This window comes from Cylas formicarius, unplaced genomic scaffold (genome assembly GCF_029955315.1).
Source record: "Cylas formicarius isolate icCylForm1 unplaced genomic scaffold, icCylForm1.1 PGA_scaffold_6__28_contigs__length_40554024, whole genome shotgun sequence".
Taxonomy (NCBI): Eukaryota; Metazoa; Arthropoda; class Insecta; order Coleoptera; family Brentidae; genus Cylas; species Cylas formicarius.
This window is the reverse complement of record NW_026844347.1, coordinates 16,541,787-16,562,727: the sequence shown is the minus strand read 5'-3', so window position 1 is coordinate 16,562,727 and position 20,941 is coordinate 16,541,787. Positions and strand designations below refer to the sequence as shown.

Below are 20,941 nucleotides of genomic sequence, written 5' to 3'. Positions count from 1 at the left end.
ATGCCTGGAATGCGTCTAAGAGCGAGTTAAAAAGTCGGGCAATGTTAAAGCTAAAACTACGCTCAAACATTATCGTCCTAAGAAATGGTGGAGCCATCATTATTCTAAACCTGATATTTAAATTATGCACATGTGTTCTGAATACAAATCGTCTGTACATAGGGCATGTGAAATTTATAATTTTATAAAAAAAAGCAAGCAGCTAAGCCACCCTGTTCCGAAGAGTTTGTGTCAAATTGGCTGGTACTTCTTTATTCCATGAATAAGTCTAAGACATGAATTTTAAATTAACTGAATTTTTCTTTTTTCAGAACTGTTTAAACAGTTTGTGTAAACAACATCACAGTAATTTAATAATGATAGTACAAGCGAGTCGCAAAGTAAAGTCTTTACCTTTTTTGATATAAAGTGATGATTACTATATATATGTTTTATTCTGACATAAGCTCTTCGACAACAACTATTTATATGAGCGGTAAATCTTAAAAGTAACCAAACGCATATCCAACCGAGTGAGTGAAAATTTACATTTTTATTTTAAAATTAATAAAATATAACACAATTTGTTAATAAATATATTTTGTAATCCACAAGAGAATATTTACCAACAAGAACCAACCTAGTAGGATAATTGTGTTTCTTTAGATAGTGTGAGAGTTTCAAAGCCGAGTGAGATTCGTTTTGGTTTGAATTAACATATAAATAATGTTACCAGAGAAACCTCTGGAACATATATTGACAATATCTTTAGTTCTTTTTCATATTAGGGCCCCCAAACTTCTTTTCTTCCCTGCCAACTGCCACTTAGTGAAATATATAAATCAATTAAGACAAAATAAAATATATTTTAATAATGAAAATATACACACTTTTAGGCATTTTTTGATAAATAATAGTATTTGTGAAATATATAGAGACTAATTCTTCTTATATTATTTTAGTATCTCTTTTCCGTTAAAAGAGACGTGTACCAAGCAGAAACGTAGATTTTCTTCATTATAAGCAAAGTAAAAATAAATATTTAATAGAAATATATAACAAGAAAAAAGAATACGAAAAATTAATTTCGCAGAATGAAAAAAATAAAAATGGAAATAGAATAAAAACAGCTAAAAAACAAATCAAAAGTTATGTGGGCCATATATAATGAGGTTACCAAAAAACGTGAATTTAAATAATCTAGTTATATATAGTGACGACTCTGATGTTAGTGACCCACAATCTGTGGTAAATCTGTTTGTCTATTTTTTTTAAAGAAAACAATATGCCAAATAAGTCTTTAAATAGCGATGTGAAGCAGAGGTGTGCTGTAAACTCCATGTTTGTGAGTGAAATCGACACTTTGGAGGTCCTTAAAATTGCACAAAATTTCGAACCTAAATACTCATCGGGACTGGATGAGTTTCCCACTAGTGTCCTAAAAAAGTGGCTGATTGCATCGTACCTACTCAGTGACATTATAAATAAATGTTTAGAGTTCGGCGTTTTTCCAAACAGTTTGAACGGGGCAAAAAACACTTAAATAATTACCGACCTGCATCTGTTTTGCCTGCATTATCAAAGGTTTTCGAAAGAGTCTTGTATGACAGATTTTTCGGTTATTTAAGAAGTCAAAAATTGCATAAGCCAACATATCGTTTATTTCTTATAATCAGGACAGAAGGGAGAAGGTGGTCAATATGTTTTCTATTTGTTAAAGGCTTTCGACACAATAGACCACCTTCAACCATGTTCAACAAGTGTGCCTCAGAGCTAGCTCCGGACACTCTCTGGAATTCTTTCTGTCTGAACGACCACACTCAAGGGGTCAATATTGGGTCTGCTATTAATAATTATTTATATTAATGAAATGTCCGAATCCGTAAAGGGTCAGGGACTATAAGTTCTACAACAGCTGACGAGTTATCAAATAAATGTAGTAGGAGTGTAGAGAGGACGACATCATGGTGTTCAGAAAACAATTGCACTAAATGCGAAAAAAACGGGCGTTATTATATTTAATAAGCGTATACAATTAAGTGAGTCTCTGTTGATAAGGTTATATAATATATCGCCACCAAACCTAGAATATACAACATTTTTAGGTCTTTATATCGGTAATACTTTATACTAGATAAGATAAGATAACTACTAAATCAAGTGCCTCTAGTAGCACTGATGGTCTCCTATATTTCTCCTGTTCAATCGCCATTATATTATAGATTGGTGGTGTATTTTATAAAACAAAAGCAGATACTAAGGTGCACCCTGAATCTGCCTTTTCAGACGTCATGTAGAGGTCATTTTCTAGAAAATCGAATGATTTCATTACCATCTTTATATACAGTTTCTCCCACTTAAGAACTATACACAATTGTAAAATCTTTCTTTATGGTTCGATTTTGATAACTTTTTAAAGTCATGACTAGCTGAGACTATTTAAGAAAAGAGGGAGAAGAGAGAAATACTATTATTGATTTAAAAAATTATAAGTTGGCAACGAATTCTTATTCAGGAGTACTTAGAACTAAGAAATTGTTATAATGTTTCAATACAGAGTGTAAAATCTTTGATTACGGTTTGATTTTGAAAATTTTGGATAGTTAGTGACAACGAATTCGCGGGAGCCTCGCTTAAGCATTACTCCTGTAGAATGTTTGTTTATGTGCCAATTTTGATAATTTTGATAAAGATTTTCTTAAAATGAAAGATGATTAGAGAGGATTACATATGAACTAAGCAGATTTTGCAACGCTATATTTTTTTAATTAAAAAGTATTTTTGATTTTCATCTAATGAAAATAACAGAAATATCAAAATTGATGGACGTGGGCATACTGTTTCCTTTGTAAATCCAAGTTTGCTATGAAGAAGTGAATATTCGATTCTCAAATTCACAAGCTAATTTATATTTTAATTTTGGCTACATTATACCTTTTGAATAATAAGATTTATTAATGCCGTTCTCTTAAGACTATACTAAAAAATAAATGTCCCTTATAAAGACTCTTTTATCATTATTTTTGCAATTTGTATAATTAAAGTTTGTAAGATCATAAAAATCGTTGACAATAATTATTTTTTGAAAACATTAAAAACTTTGCTCATTTGTTACTTCCACGTAATCCTGAATACAAATCTGTTGTTATTTGCAATTTGGAAAAATCTCTAAAAGTACTTCTCGATTTTCCGCTTGAAAAAACTCTGTCAATTAGCCATGTCTTTAGTAGATGCAATATGAAAAACCGTTTCATTTCTCTTTAGTAAGATCTATAGGGCAAAAAAGAATTATCAAAATTGAGCTATAAACAAACATTCTACAGCAGTAATGATTAAACGAACTAGTTAGGTTTTATGTAGTCCTGAATAGGAATTCGTCGACACTTTATTCTTAAAGAAATTCCTGATAGCCCTTCTCGATATTTGACATCAAAAATTAGTCCCAATTAGCCACAAATTTAGGTTGATGAAAAAAAAAAAAACAACTTTTTAGTGCGTTTTTGAGAGATTTATCCAACAAAAACAAAGTTATTAGAATCAAACCGTAATCAAAGATTTTACAAGGGATTAACAGCCTCAAGTCGGACGTAAACGATATCCAAATATTGAATTCTCTAATAGTACTTGTCTCTCTTTTTTTAATAAGTCCCAGTTGGCTATGACTTTAAGTTGAAGCAATAAGCAAAACAAGGTTTTAGTGCTACAGATCAGAGATCTCAGAGATCTATCAGAGATCTATCCAACAGAAAGAAATCAAAATCGATCCATAAACCAATATTTCACAAGGGCGTGCAGTGAGATACATTGTATATATCGTGAACTTTGTGAGAAATAGCAATCAACTTTTTCTTGATAAAAGCCAGGTTAATAGTCCTAGGATGTCTACCAGTCATGTCTACTTTATATGAAAAAACACCAAAATGTTATGCTATCTGAATTTACAATACACTGCCCGATAATATTAAAACCATAACATCCATAAAAAAAAAAATTAAAGATTATTTTGTAAATAATTGATCTTATAGTATAGAAGAATATCTTAAAAAATAATAATAGCATTCTAAGGATTTATATTTATTTTTTATTGTTTTTTTCGACTACTAATCAAGTAATGTATATTTTATATTATGTTACCATATTGTGTGAAATATGTGTATTGTCGCCAAATGTTATATAGTTTTTTATTGAAGGATTGCAGGATGTGTAGGATTATATAACCATTCTATTCTATTATTTATTATGTTTATTTTCTATTTGTGTTTACGTTCACTTAAATAATAATATAATCTTCCGGTACCAGTCCGTTTTCAGTTGTTGGTGTGTTCTTTCTTATACATAACATATCTAGGAAAAGGGATGGTTCTGTCTTTTTCTACTTTTAAAGTGAGAGTTCAGAGACCATTAATATTTTTTTCCGAAATGGAGGTATAATGTCGACCAAATAACGCTTTAAAGGGGAGACTCAAATTGTAATGCGCAGTAACCGTGAAATTTAAAATTTCTCTTCGACTGTCAAGCGTGACATTATCAATAATCGTGTATTCTTGTTCCAGGTTCCGCTAAAAAGAGGGATACGATCCAAGTGACGCAGGTGCTGACTCCCAACAAGCTATCGCCCAGGAATCATCAGAACCTGAACGAAAGTAGGTGCATTGAAATAGATCATTTTATCGTTTTAGTTTTGAGAAATACGGGCAGTTTCCGGCTTGAACTAACGGTAAATCGGTTGCTGATTTTATCCGATTTGCGTGTGTTTATAGGCGCAATCTTAATTATTATTAATAACGGCTCGGCAATTATTATAAGCGCGTAGGCGTGCGAAATTGTGCATACCGGTTAAAGATTTATTGATTTGCAGCGGGCGAGTCGTTTTATTCAATAACGTCGACTTGGCGCGCTCGTTTTTACTCACGGCAATATTGATTTTATCTATTCAAAACATTTTGCGAACGTATAGTCTGTCTTAGTCTTCATCCTGTTGGCTTTTGACGAACCCTCCCAAATAAACCTTTAACCATGTCATTACCTATTGTTATTGGGTAAATCTATTAGCAAAAAAATTGTTACTTGAGTGACAAGGCAAGGGTCGGCCAGGTATATTTCTTTCTTTCTGAAAGATTTCTTGAGTTTTGACCAAAACAGGTTGTGAAAAATGTGTATGAAACTTTAAAAGAGTCCTGTCTACTTACAAAAACGTAAATATCGTCGATAAGGATATTATTAATATATTCTTAATAGAAAATTGAAGAAAAGGAATAAACGTTTACAAACTCACCTTATAGAGAATTGTGATCAGGACCTGATAAGAAGGAAAATATATTGTCTTCATCAAAGCGAAGTTGTTCCTACCTTGGATAAACTGAAAAAGAAGCTAGAAGGAAGATGAAACCAATATGCCAGTCGTGCTACCCTCCATAGAATTGTTTCTAAAATGGGATTTAAGTACCTCAAAATAGACAAAAGTAGTTATGGAGTCACACAGATTACAGATTACGCACTTGGAAATTTAATTACATTCAGCAATTAAAAAATATAGATTAGACCACAGATCCATAATTTACCTTGATAAAAACTAGTTCGTTTCAGACGACATTGTTGATTCCACTCAGACGAAAGCACCTTCAAGTAAAGGAAAACGCATCATACATAATACTGCTTGCTGTGATCTTCAAAGAATATTACGGATTCTAGCTTGGATTATCATGAGGGTACAAGTGCCACACTTTTTGAAAATGGATTTTAAATGAATCTTTTAAAAAATATTTCCAATAACAGTGTTATTGCTGTGTATAACTCGAGCTGCCAAAGCCGTCTGCTACACATAGTCTCATTAAGTTCAAAAATTGAAATCCAGGAATTTTTGCTAGAAAATGATATTTATTTTGAATTCAGTTACAAAAAAGCGAAACTTTTGGAAGTCCTAAATTCAAATGCAATTAAAAAACAGTGTGTATGCGATAATTCGACTGAACAGGCTGAGCATACAGTTTTACATCTTACGAATGTTTAACCCCATAGAGTATTTGTGGAACCAAGTGAAATCAAAGGTCAGAACAGAAAATGTTACTCCTACTTTAAGTCTCAGTGCTATAAATTTGTTAAAAAATGTAATTAATAACATTCCAATTGAAAGGTGTTAAAATTCAGTACTGCACGTTATAAAAATTGAGGACTCATTTTTCTATACAATACAACGTAAATACTATTATAATTAATCTCAATGACGATTTTGATAGTGAAACATAATTAGATTTAGACATATAAAAATGTAATTATGTATAGATATTCCTAGCTATGAACTTATTGTACAATTTAATGTCATAAATAAACAAAAAAAAATTCAAAAATCTTTTTCTCTAATGTTCTGTCCTTTAATCCCTACTGGACCAGAGTTTTATTGCCATTTATAGGTAGGTAACTTCCATAATTGTGGGCAAAAGCCAGCACGATGAAGATTGAGACAGACTATTTGTGGTAAATCCTTGTTATGAAGTTTAGTGAGTTGGGTTGAAAAGTTGTAATATTTATCAATAAAACTGTATACTGTATACTGTACCTTGATTGACATGCTCTATCCATCTAAAATATTTTTAACTCTGCGACGCTGCCGCTTTCAAAAAAGTAACATGAACATTCAAATTATTAATTAAGTCTTTACAATTTATTTGTGAATTTTTGAATTTTTATCAAATTCCGACATAACATTTTACGTCAACGCGTCACTGAAACATCTGGAAGTGTTTCCTTCTTGTATGTTGGCACCCTTAAAGGAGTTTTTAAAAAATATTGCTTCCACTTTGTTAATGAAATCGTTAATTAGTGGGAACTGATCTCTTACTTCCTCGGAGATCCTATTGACTCCAGCGCAGTGAATTAAATTAGGATAAAAAACTTTGAAATCTGTTCCCCCTTTAACCATATATGTGGCCATCGCTAAGTATTAACAGAACTCTTTTGCGGAAATTAATAAAGGTTTTGTTGATAAATTTTCCGTCCGAATTAATAAATTAGCTATATAGGGTGTTCAAATAATGTTTTATAGTAATATATCTATACTATACGACTATAAGAGTTTTTTGGTTATGGTTCCTAAACAAGCGTGAGTTCGTAAAGGAATTTGTTTTTACATTATAAGAAAATTTTAGCACACCAACTTATAATTTCATATTTGAGGTTCGTTTTTCCACGATCTATAGCATATACCAGAGGCGACCAAGACGTAGACGAAGACATTTTAGGTAGTCCGCGCCAGGTACCAGTGCTAAGAGAAGTAAAACATACCATTATAACACTGAATGGAGAACGAGAAATGTATTCGTCTCATTTGTAACTCAAGTGTGGCATTACCAAAAAAAAACAAACGTCGAAAGGCTATAAAACCATGCACTTAAAATACGCTACAGAGTTTCCAATAAGCAGCGATCTTCGAAAGGTGCATGAATTAAAGTAGAATTTACATTTACAGCAAAGAAGAAGAACTGTTAAAAGAAGCTTTCTGTCAAACGGGAGAAGTGCTTTTCCACGATTTTATAAACAAACCTGAAATAGTATCACACCAATATTACTGACATTGCACAGTTATGCTTTTTGTACGAATGGCTTTCGAATACATAACTTCAAATAAAGCGATATCGACTATAATTCCATTGAAAGTACAAACGAGAGGCCAAGATATCCACACTTAAAATCTTTATTGATAATTTTTCATAGAAACTTCCACAGGTTATTGTAATAGTATTTACAAAACTTCTGGATTCCTCCTGTTCGCTTTTTTCATGGAGTATCATATTCAAATATTCTCTTTCGCTTCTTTTTTGATGTTAAAAATTGTTTTTTTACTAACATCACTCAGTTTTGAAGCGCCATCCACAACTGCACTTAAGCTCAACTGTTCATCACATAAGAGGAAATGATATTGAAAGGTTAATAAAATGCTGTCCATGCGACGTTTAAACACAGACAAGCTCGGTACACACACAACAACTTCGGGTAAACTGTTCCATTGTACGAATGTCCTGTTACTTATAAAATGCAGACGGTTTAATATCCTGAATTGTTATTTCCTTATCTTTCATGAATGACCGCATCATTTCTTAAGAACCCAAAAGGCGCGTCATGCGCGAACCTATACATTTGACTAAGATCCTCCTGCAGCTATGGGTTCCAAGATTGGGCGAATGATAAATGTTTGATAAATTTGCAGACCACGCAAGATCATTAATCACTATTACACATAGATCAACCTGAAGTGTAAAACCTTCTCTTCTGGAACAAATAAATGGTTTTCGCTGTTGATTTCGAGCAGATTATAGTCAAAACCTGCATTTTCATAATTTATCTGACTGCAATCCACTTTAAAACTGCAGATAACTACCTACTTAAAAACCTTGGACTAATAGTAGGTTTTTATTTCATTTTTTAAACAGATTCCAGTCAAAATCGGCTCCTCCGACACATATCGAACCTAAAACTGCATCAAAACTGCAGATATCAGCTCAAGCTATCATTTTTTGACACAAACAGCTCCATGTTCATCTCAATATCTTTGAAATGCTAGTCAGAAATTCTCATATTTAAGCATTATGGTAGAGAAAACCTTTATAAACTATTAGATATCGGAGTAAAACCCCCTTTCTAAGTTAAATAGTTGCCGATTTCGATAAGATCCCAGTCAGAATCTGCTTTTTCGACTGTTATCGTACCCAAATCTACGCTAGAAAAGCAGGTATGTATTTAAAACCTCTCTTTTTGGGACAAATAAATGGTTTTCGCTCTTGATTTCGAGCAGATTATAGTCAAAACCAGCATTTTCATAACTTATCGGTCTGAAATCCACTTTAAAACTGCAGATAACAACTTAAAAACCCACTTTCTAGGATTGGTAGTAGGCTTTTCTTCTATTTTTCAAACAGATTCCAGTCAAAATCGGCTCCTCCGGCGCATATCGAACCTAAAACCGCATCAAAACTGCAGATATCAGCTCAAACTATCGTTTTTTGATCCAAACAGTTACCTTTTGTTGTCAATATGTTTCAAACACTAGTCAAAATTGGTGTCTTACAGCATTATAGTAATGAAAACCGTTATATACCATTGATATCGACGTAAAAACGCTTTTCTGAGTCAAATAGTTGCCGATTTCGATAAGATCTTAGTCAGAATTTGCTTTTCCGCCTCTTATTGTACCCAAATCTACCTTAGAAATGCAGATATGTACTGAAAACCCCTCTTTTTGGGACAAATAATTGGTTTTCGCTCTTGATTTCGATCAGATTATAGTCAAAATCAGCATTTTCATAACTTTCCGCACTGAAATCCCCTTTAAAACTGCATATAAATACTTAAAAACCCACTTTCTTTAGTTGATAGCATAGGGGTTTCTTCCATTATTCAAACAGATTCCAGTCAAAATCGGCTCCTCCGACTCATAACGTACAAACAGTTACATATTCATGTCAATATCAAATACTAGTCAGAACCGGCGTCTTCGGGCATTATAGTAACGCAAACCTTTATAAACCATTAGATATTGACGTTAAACCCCCTTTCTGAGTCAAAAAGTTGCCAATTTGGATAAGATCCCTGTCAGAATCTGCTTTTTCGCCTCTTAGTGCACCCAAATCTACCCTAGAAAAGCAGATATGTATTTAAAACCCCTCTTTTTGGAACAAACAATTGGTTTTCGCCCTTGATTTCGAGCATGATACAAAATATGATACAAATACGTTTAAAATAAAGTCCTGGTCATATTAGATCTCTCCCAAAGTATTTGTAATAACAGTGAGAAATACCCCATACGATACACGATATCTGATGTAGAAATAAAACGCTTTAGAGCGATTAAGTAGATTCTCCACGAATAAAGTATTAGAAACTCATCTGTTCAGATCAATATCGGCAGTAAAGGCTTTGAATCTATGCCATAGAGTTTTCTTATGTTTTATTTGTCTAAAGAGTTATCTAGTTGTCTTAGAGGCTTTTCAGAATTGAATTTTGCAAAATGAGTTTTCGAGCTTATGCCTATGTAATAATCAAGGGTAGATAGAAAATGTGTCAGTGTTAATAACGTCGTTATCAGGAACGAACGAACGAAAGGTTTGCAGCTAAGTTTCTGAAATCTGTTCTCCACACCATTTTGCGATTATTAACCGGCTTAGCGTAATTTAAGGCTTTAATACAAAAACTAACAACAGCATGATCAAATTTGCTAACTGAGTAAACAAGCTCCAATTTGTATTATAAGCCATTTTGACGACTCATTTCAGTCATTACTTCCTCATTAAACTTACTAAAACTAATCTAACATATTCTACAAACAAATTCAAAACATGTTTATGATTAATCCATTTAATGTGTGTATTATATGTATTTAAAATGGTGTTATCTGCAGGAAACGTAGGTATCTTTAGGGCTGAACCGACTCTGGGACTGCTATACGATTTTCGGCAACTCTGTGCTGCTCTATCCTATTTAAAATGCATACCCCTTTTTTGTTTTTTGTTCCCTTGTATGTAGCACGGTAAAATTTGGCATGCAAGTATATAATTAAAATGTCTAATTTTTTACATAAAATCAATATCTCAAAATGTAAAAATGCCAGCAGGGCGCTATTTTAAGTTTTATGATGAAACTATTTGTTTTTTTAAATCACGCTTAAATAATAGAAAAGCAATAACACACTTTTAAGCATTCGTTTGACTGTCTTGCAAAAACTGACGAATCAAATATTTTCATAATTGGTATGCGAATAGAAAGTAATTGAACCCTCTTACCATTAAAAAAAATACTTAACATGCTATCATTGTCATTTTGAGATATTGTTTTTATGTCAAAAAATAGACATATTAATTATATACGCGTATGCCAAATTTCAATTGTGCTATATACAAGGGTACAAAAAATGGTCCCATCATTTACGGGGGCACTGTATATTTTAATTCGTCAATTATAGCTTTATTTTCAAGAGCTGCGCTATCAGAAAGAAACGCTGTAACAAAATATCTAATTGTCATGGGTTGTTGTAGGGAACCTAGCCACGTCCGTTCAATTGATTAGGGCAATTTATTATGCAGACAGGGTTCCACGCTATAAAGCTGGGAATGTTGTGACCAAAAGACAATTATTTTCATAGCATACAGGTTGTCCTAATAACGCTAGGAGTATTGTTTTATATTTGTTAGTATGTGCTCATTAATATTGATATCTATTAAAAAAGTTAAATGCCTTTATTTTTTACTGGGCAAAGCTGTGATGGTTCCAAAATTAATTGTACTGTACGGTAGTGACGTGCGGAGCACCCTCTATTAACAATTGTCGGAGACGCAAAGAAGTGCGGAATAGTCAGTCCTTTTTGGGGGACGAACGGTGTTGACGTTTTCTAGGCAGTGGCTACCGGTGTACTATAGTCCAGTAATGTAATGAGTACAATCGCATAGGTATACAACTAATACTAACTGACAACTTGATAGAATACCAAGAACAATTATAATACCATATAAACAAATATAATACTGTTATATGCTTGAATGTACTAATTGAAAGAGCTGTACGTAAATTAAAAAATGGCGGAACGTCAGGCCCGCAAGGAATGTCAGCAGACTTATTAAATGCGGAAGAACACAAGTTTTTGAAACTTTCAACTGGTGTATAAATAAAGTTCTAAATGGTACCAAAACAGTGGAAGGTTCCCTACTTATCCATTTATAAAAAATTAAATAAACGGGAATGTAAATATCACAGGCGCATTTTGGTAACAAGCAAGTCTAGTCGCCTAAATGAAAAGATTCTTAGAGATGTAGTAAACTCAAAAGGCAGAAAATCAAAAAGAAGAAGAACAAGGTTTCAGAGCAGATAGACCTTGGGTTTGGCTTAAAACAAATAATAAAAAAAAGATCTAGCACCACAGCCGTCTTATAGATCTTGATATATGATACAAGTTATGGAAAGAAAGAATTTTTCCTTTGAACAAGGGTTTGACTCAACGTTGTTGGCTGTTTCCAACACGGTTTGAAATATTTAGTGAAATTTGGCATCCACGTATATAATTAAAATTTCTAATTTTTGAAATAAAAACAATATCTCAAAATGTCAAAATAACGGAAGGCGTTATTTAAAGTATTTTTTTTTATGTTTAGAAAGATCATGCGATACCTCTTTTCAAAGGTCTTTTCGCGTTCTACTCGAATACCAATTTGGAAAACATTTGATTCCTCAGTTTTTGTAAAAAAATAAATAGCTCCCTCATTTTATGAACTACTTTATTAAATGCTGGAAATTAGCATTTCGTGCATTTTGAAAATAAATTCGTTTCTAACATTACGCAACGTCTCTGGGGAATTATAGCATAAATTTTATTGTTTAATATCCAAAAAGAACAAAGTTCAGGGGTGTTAGGTCTGACGACCGACCATTCAACGTCTTTCTAATCCGATATTTAACCATTTCCTAACAGGTCTTCGACTTGACGCTGACAAAACGGTTAAATATTTGCTAATGCTATATTCACACGCAACCTTACAATAATAATTATTTAATTTTTGGTTTTGCAAAAACTGACGGATCAAATGTTCTCAGAATTAGTATGTGAATAGAACGTGAAAAGACCTTTAAAAAGAGGTATTACTCTTACCAATTGAAAAAATAACATAATTTAATTGTATACGTGCATACCAAATTTTACCGTGCTATATAGCACTGTGTGTAGCAAAAGCTCTAAATCCATGGAAAAGGGATGCAAGGGTACATTTAACTCCCTGTATTTACCTTAAACATCCTGTATTCTGCCAATTACTTAAAATAGTCGCTGGTTCCTACAAAGTATTCACAGCATTCTTAAAACCCATATCCATTTAGCACAGATTTTTTTTCAACCGGAGACTTCGGTCATTGATATCTGGATGGAAGGCTTTGAAAATTAAAATTCTAGGGTTGAACATTCCGTTTTTTGTTTACGTGTGTTTTTTTTTTTCATTATTATATTCGAGGCTGTAATTACCGTTCACCCAATTTATTGTAACAATCGACCTCCACCTTTCATTTAACATGCAACAATTCTGGGTTATTCGGTATTTTCTGGCGTATTCCACTTCAAATTTATGTATTGATCATTAATTCTTAATTAAAATTTATATGGTTGGTCAGTGCTAATATTTGTTTTTTCAAAAATCATTACTACAAATTTTCAAAATATTATGAGGCCGAATTGCCGAATTGAAGTAGATTTTAAAGAGTCGTACTCCTAAATCGGTAAATGCGAGGTTTGTCTTGTTTCACCGTACAAATTTCCATTGTTTCATAAATTAGTATGTATTTTGTTTTTTCACAGACAAGAAAAATGGCAATATCATACAAGGAACAGCGTCCGCAGTCGATGTAAAAACGAAGAAACCCATTTTCTCAGCCAAAGAAAAGAAACCGTCGAACAACGTTAAAGGTAAGCGATATTTTTGTATATTTATGTTTATATTTTGCAACTCGGATTAAAACTTTTTCCAGTTGCGTAATTTTGAGTTTAAACTGGAAAAAAGATATTTGATTCCTTTCAAGACGTATATCCCATGCCCATATAAAGCAATCCCATTGACTATAGCGATAATTATCTATATTAAAGTAATTTTAAGTAATAAGTAAAATTCAGTCTTTATTGTGGAGTTGTTTCAAGTTCCGCCCATCCGCCGATATGTCAAGAACTATATCAAATATTTCCAACAATCGTTTGTGAAATTAATTGAAATTCAGCTCGAAAAATAAAGTAATGATAAGCAAGCATATAATTAGCATTATGTTAGCATTTTTACTGGTTTACAAGATTTACAAGATCCAGACTGTATTAAATATAGGGAGCAAAACTTTTTAATCTTCATTTATATCATTATCATCATTTATATCATTAAAAAAATATATACAAAAATAGCTGATGTTTAGTTGTAGAGTTTTTCTAATAACTATTTTGTTGCACTTATAATAACGATTGAATATTTGTAAATTTAAAAGTCTATTAAAACCGTTAGAGAAATATCGTGCTACAAATATGACGCAAAAATAATGTTTTTATTTTCAAAACGAAAATAGATATTAAAATGGAAAATTGTAACAATGAGTGAAGGGAATTGAATTGGATCACCCCTATCATCCTTCTTAACCAAATATAAGAAAACTTATGAAATAATATTAAAAGATTATATTATGTTTTATTTAGAATCTTTTATCACCTGCAATTTTTCAAAGCACTAACCATTTCCAAATAAAAAATAGAATGAAAAAAATGTATGAGATAAAAATAATCCAGGCATTGGCAGCATATTAGGGACACAATGATGCCTTCGATAATTGAATGTATTGTATCAGAAAGCGAGCATTTTGAACAAATTACAATAAAAATTGTATTTTTGTTTTGCCTTAGGTTTGTTTGTTTGTTTGTTTGTATTTATTCATATGTTTATTACTTTTTAATTTAATTTGTCAGTTAAAATAATTTAGTTGGATGCTGTCGAACAGTTGTACTTTGTACTAACATTTATCAATTATTTATAATTTACTAATAAAACATTTCTGACACTAATTAATCTATTTGAGTAAACTACATAACATAAAATTTTAATGCAATTCCCATAATAAGCCGATGAATAAGAGAGACCCCAAAGGTAAAACAAAATTTTGATTTTCATCAATCAATGTGAAATTAAGCAATAATTTATTTGATTTATTGATTTGCATTTATTATTTTATTCGGGCACTGTAAATACTATCAATAAATTGCAAGCTACAATCAAAACAAAATATAAAATTAAAAAAAATATTTTATTGCATAAGTTTTCTAAAATTTAGTGCAGAATAATAGGGATGGTCCAATTCAAACCCTCAACTCATTTGGTATTTCTGTGATAGCAATATTTTAATCTTTTTATCTACTTTCGTTTTTAAGATAGATATAAAAACAGTATTTATCCGCCAGATCTACTTCCCTTTATTTTAAAGGAGGATTCAGCATCTTGAGTTTTTTGCATTTGTTGTGAAACAACCTATATATTTTATAGTCCCTTGGCCAGTGTTACATACTGCTTACATATTTAATAACTCATAGAGGATAATGGGTATTCGAAAATAAAAAAGTTAAGAACAAAGTAAGTCTTAAGCCGTTTGAAAAATAATTAAACTCATTAGCGGTACGTTTTTTGGAACACCGTGTACTCGAATCTTTCATTAATAATTCCGGACCGCCTTTTGGCTTTGGCGCTCCTGAAAATATGTCAAGCGAGACTGATTTTCATTGGCACCATTCCGTTTATTATATGTTTTTGTTTTCGAGAGGAAATATCGTACGGCCACAAACGCGGTTTTTTAAAGTAACGCTGGCAATAAAAATCCGTATGCGGTTTGCTTTGTAAATAAAATTAGAAATTGCCTATAAAGCCGTGCCTAAAGTGCCGTTTCCGGTTATGACGCGTTGTAACGCCGGTCCATTTGGAAAACATATGAATCAAATATTTTTATGCCTTCTTTTATATCCGTTACCGGTGGACGACTTTAGAACAGGACCACAATGAATGCGGCAGCGTATTTTTGTCGCTTTTCGACTTCGGTTTTCCTAAGAGGCCAAAGCAAAATTAAAATTTTAAACCGCCCTTACGGATAAGGCTTTTATTGAAAATAGAAGCGACTTTTATTTTCAACTGGACGCAGTGTTTTCTCAACCAAGAAGGTAAAATATACAATTAAATTAAAACAAAATATGTTCAGATTTTCACGGTTGATTTTTGACAGCTGTTTCGGTACCTCCGTGCCTTTATTAAACACAAAATATGACAATGTTCTTACATCTATATACTGGGCGTTTTCTCATTTAACATCAATAATTTAGGGGGCGATGTTTGAAAGCATATGACCTAAACGTCTTAACTTTTGGTATACAGGATGGTAAAGTTTTCAAAAATAAAACATTTTTTTAATATCTTTAATACCACTCTAGATATTTTAATGAAACTTGGCACACACGCACTATATATCTAGAGTCGCTGATTTCTTTTAAAATAAAAACTATTAATCGAATCTTCTAAAGAAATTTAATTTCTTGATTTTTTTAATTTAATTAAATTGTTAATAAAATAAAAATCTCTTCTCTGCCTGGTCATAACAATATCGTTAATATGACAGCATGCATAGAATTACTATCATTATTATTTCTTAATGAAGTAATTGTCTATCTGTTTTATTCAAATACTTAAAAAAAAAACAAGTACGTACATTCTGAAATGTATGTTTGAAATATATATAATTATTTCTTATCATTGTAGTGGGCTGTATCTGTAATAATTATTAATTCTGTTGTTAAGGCAAGTGTTGACACCAGTTTCTTCACGTCATATTAATTTGGTGTTTGAAATATCCGAGCATAGTTATTTTAAAAAAGAATGGTGGAGTTTACTGAGGAGTTGGCAGATATGCATTTTATGTATGGTTTGGCAGATGGCAGTGCATCGGAAACTAGTCGATTCTATCAAGAGTGCTTTCCTAATAGTCATACCAGATAGGCTAACATTTTCAGATGTACATAGAGGGTTGACTGAAACAGGTACTTTGAGGGTAAATAATCGTATAAAGTGGGCCCATCGGACAGTAAGAACTTCAAAAATTGAAGAAGCAGTTTTAAATTATTTTGATGAAAATCCTGAACTTGGTGCTAGAAAAATTGGAAATAATCTGAATATCTTGCACGTCTTGGTTTGAAAACTTTTGCACGATTTTCTATTGTACCCATATCGTATTCAACGAGTTGAAGCATTACTTCCCAAAGATTTCTCTTGCGTGTTAATTTTTGTCAATGGTTTTTGGATAAAATTGTGCATTATCCCTTGTTTACCAAGAAATTCTATTTACAGATGTCAGATCAGAAATGTCCACAATAACCATATTTGGACCGATAAAAACCCCCATGCAATTGTAGAATTTAAACATCAAGAATAGTTTTCGGTAAATGTTTGGGCTGGAATTGTTGGAAATTGCATTATTTTTCCTACCCGAAAGGCTAAACGGCTATAATTATCGCTGATTTTTACAAGAGGATTTGCCAATCTTGCTAGAAGAAGTACCATATTTAAATAGTAACAGAATGTGATTCATGCATGATTGCATTTCTGCTCACTTTAGTGTTGCAGTAAGAGCATATTTCAATCACACATTCAATAACCGATGGGTAAGTCGCAACGGACCTCAAACATGACCGCCTAGATCCCCAACATATAAGTCTGATTTATCGCAACCCAGTTAACACTGTAGAAAATCGGAAGGGTCGTATCAGAGCTTCCCGCGTTAAAAAAAAACATTGAAGGTATACTTCAAAGAGTATGCAATAATATGGGAAAAGGAGCAGAAGCGCGTATGTTTCAAGATCGAGGACACTTTCAACAACTTATCTGGTTGCTATGTCCTACTTCTTTTCAAAAAGGTTGTTATTAATTTTTAGATGGTGTTTTTCTTTTAAAATAAGAATCGTTCATTATTTATCTTGTTAAAATCTAATCTAATTAAAAACTAGGAACTGCATGACAAAAAAGAACTGTTTAGTTAAGTTTCACTTTATTTATTGCTGTTAATATATCCCAGCGACTTCGATACGCGCTCTAGCACGGTCTTTAAACGATTGGGCAGTATTCGCTCTAGCATTTTATGACTAACACTTTGAAGGACTTCTTTTATCCTCTGTTTCAATAGTCTATCTTTGTTAGATCAAGAGATCTAGGTGGTCATCTAATCGGACCACTCGTCCAAGGGTGTAGAAGTAAATTATTTAAGTAGTTTATGTTTTTATAGGCAAGATGTGCAGGAACTCATCATGAATGAACAACATTCTATGCCCCACTTCGATTAGAATACTTCTTAGCATATTTTGCAACCTTTGCTCAAAGATGAAGAATCCCAAATATTTAAAGGTCATTTGTCTTGACTGTGTATTATCAAAAAATTGGGTCTATTGCTAGAATAATAGTGTAAATTAGGCCTAGTAACACCTTTTTTATGGAATGTCGATTCATCTGTAAATAACACATATTCAAAAAAAACATCTTGCTCAAAAGTTTTTTCTTGTGCCCATTCACAAAATGTTGATCTAATTTGATAATCATTTTCATTGAGTTCTTGTTGAAGTGGTACATGTTGGTTTTCTGTGACACTGAGTAATACTTGAAATTCATTTTCCTTGTTCACTACAGTCTTGACTCTTTCGTTTTTTTCATATGCAACACTTCCATCCAGTTCGAGTAAAACGATTCATCAAATTCTCAAGAGTCCTTTTACAGGGCTGAATTTTATCGGGATACTGTTGCTTGTAAAAGGAAAACCAAATCTTTGTCCCACAAAGAGGGGTCTTAAGTTCATACCGACTTTGACTTTATTTGATCGAATTTGAAAAGAAAAGGTAACTATTAGGAACAGAAACTGACATTTTAAGCTGATGGTATCTGCAATTTTTATGTGGTTTTAGTTACAATATATGTCGGAAAAGCTGATTTTGACTGGAATCTAATGAGGATGGGCAACTATTTGAGGCAGAAAGTTTTCAGGCTGTTATCTGCCGGTTGGATATCAAGAAGAAAACCAACTATTTGTCCCAGAAAGAGGGGCTTTTAGTTCATATCTGCAGGTTTATTGTTTATTGTATAATAATAATTTAATAATAAAAATTTATTCCAAAAACAAATTCGTGGTTGAGTTGCAAGTTAAATAACTAATAACAAATTAATTGAGAAAACTAATGCAAAATTGACAGGTTTTGAATAAATAAAAAAATATTAAAAATTATTCAAATAAAACATTATTTTATAGCTCAATAATATTTTGGGCTTTTTGGGCTTCTAAATTAATGGAAAGGACAATTAAACAGTAAATTGTTTTTTTTAGTCTCATCAATAACTTTTGTATTTACCATTTTTCTCTAAAACAAATAATGAACGATATATAATACTTTGACACACTATTCGGACACACTTTATACTCATACCAATATTCAGAAGATTAAAGTAAATCCTTTTAATAGGCCATCTACACGAGTCCACTCGGTATAACGAAAAAACGGCTATGAGAAATTAATAACTGCCACATTTACACACCTACTAAAACAATTAGGGTTGGGAAATAAGAAACGTTTTAGACAGATTAATACCATTTATTGCTCGTCGGAAATAATGAAAAGTGAAAACCTGGGATAACGCCACCTTATGCGAACGCTGAAAACGCATTTCAAAACGACATTCTGGTTAAAACAAATAAACTTGTACAATAGACATTCGGTCCCAGTATTATGATTTTTGTGGTAACACGTTTTCGTATTGTTTGATGTTTTATACCCAGGAATTGTATTTCAAACTTTAGATATGAACTACTAATACGAGTACTTGTTCAAACTGTGCTCAAATTCGAATCTTCTGAAGCTGTAAATTACCTGAAGCTATACTGGGTATCTCACCATTGTGAGATCCTATTATATCTGTATTCTTTTATGTATTCTCCTATTTCAAACAAAAATGTTTAATGCAAAAGTTGTTTTTTGAATGTGGTGCGTGCAATGAAAATAGTTTCTGTTTATGCAGGGAATCCAATAAATATCTTACAGCATCTAATTTCCTTATTTTTATTCCAATTTTTCATTTCGAAAAAAAATTTATGCTAACTTGCTTAAGATTCGATGTAAATTTTGCAAAAACAAATTAACATATCTGAGTGGGAAACAGTTGCAAAAGTACAAGAAATGAGAAAAAAGATGTTATTAACTACGTTTTACAATAAAGTAATTGTAGCAATTAAAACAAAAAGTTACACTATAAATTAGATAAACGGAGAGGGAGTAAAAAACATAAAACTAAATTAGAATACAAACGATGTAAAAGAAGAATAGAAATTATTAATAAAATTTTATCCATGACGAAGTCAGTGTTTAGATTTAGCCTGGATCTATATGCTCGGCAACAGTATAAATGCAATTAGTAAGAATTAAATACATAATTTTTCAAAGAAACTTCCACAGGCTACTGTAACACTTTTTACAAAACTTCTGGATTCCTCCTGCGTCGGTTTTTGCTGAGTCGAACTTGCTGACGTTTCACATTTTAATGACAGATAAAGAACTGAGTCACAGTTAAGATTGTTAGGTTGTTTTTAGATTTCTATAGACTCTCGGATTTTTTGTTGGTAGAAGAATTGATTACATGCAAGGATTTTAGTTTTATCGAATAAAATTAAAATAGTCAAGAAACCCTAGTTGATTTTCTTAGACACTTAAACTCCATACACCCTAACATCCGTTTTAACATTGAGTTGGAAACTAATAATAAACTTCAATTCTTTCATATTCTTATCAATACAAAATCAGACCTAACATTGGGTCATTGCATTTACAGAAAACTTACGCACACAGACCGATACCTTAATGCATGGTCACATCACCATCCGGTCCAAAAATAATCGATTATCAACTCTCTTGTTTGCAGAGCCGTAAAACTATCTCACCCCGACTCACTGAACCAGAATTAAAACTCTTTACCTCTGCTCCTCTCTCTAATAATTTCGACATTAAAGATTTAAGCGTTCCATCACAAAATACATTTCACCACAACCTTCTAATAGCAATGAGGCCTAAAGCAATCCTACAGTTGCTTCTGTGGTCCTTTCTTACATTCAAAACATCACTGACCACAATTCAAAAGTTCTAAAGAATTATAATGTCAAAACCAGATTTACCACTTGTCCAAAAATCTCTCAACATCTTCGGTCCGTCAAAGACAAAATTCCATTTGAGATGCCTGGAGTTTACAGCATTCCATGCATATGCGGCAAAGAATCCATTGGAGAGACCGGACGAAAAATATCAGCTAGGCTCAAAGAAAGAGCCTCACGACCCAGACAAATAAACTCATCAGCTGTTGCCAAACACAATCACGAAACCGAACATTTGTTATATGTCACCAATATG

At 32.2% G+C, this 20,941-nt stretch overlaps 1 protein-coding gene across 2 annotated transcripts in view; it reads left to right on the top strand.

The window, feature by feature from the left end:
• Positions 1-20,941, top strand: part of LOC132702794 (uncharacterized) — a 308,632-nt gene that overhangs the window by 193,900 nt on the left and 93,791 nt on the right. For both annotated transcript variants that reach the window (XM_060671578.1, XM_060671577.1), the window contains 2 exons: positions 4,533-4,622; positions 13,304-13,411. In XM_060671578.1, the coding sequence (XP_060527561.1) occupies positions 4,533-4,622; positions 13,304-13,411 (198 nt within the window). The remainder of the gene's footprint in view (positions 1-4,532; positions 4,623-13,303; positions 13,412-20,941) is intronic.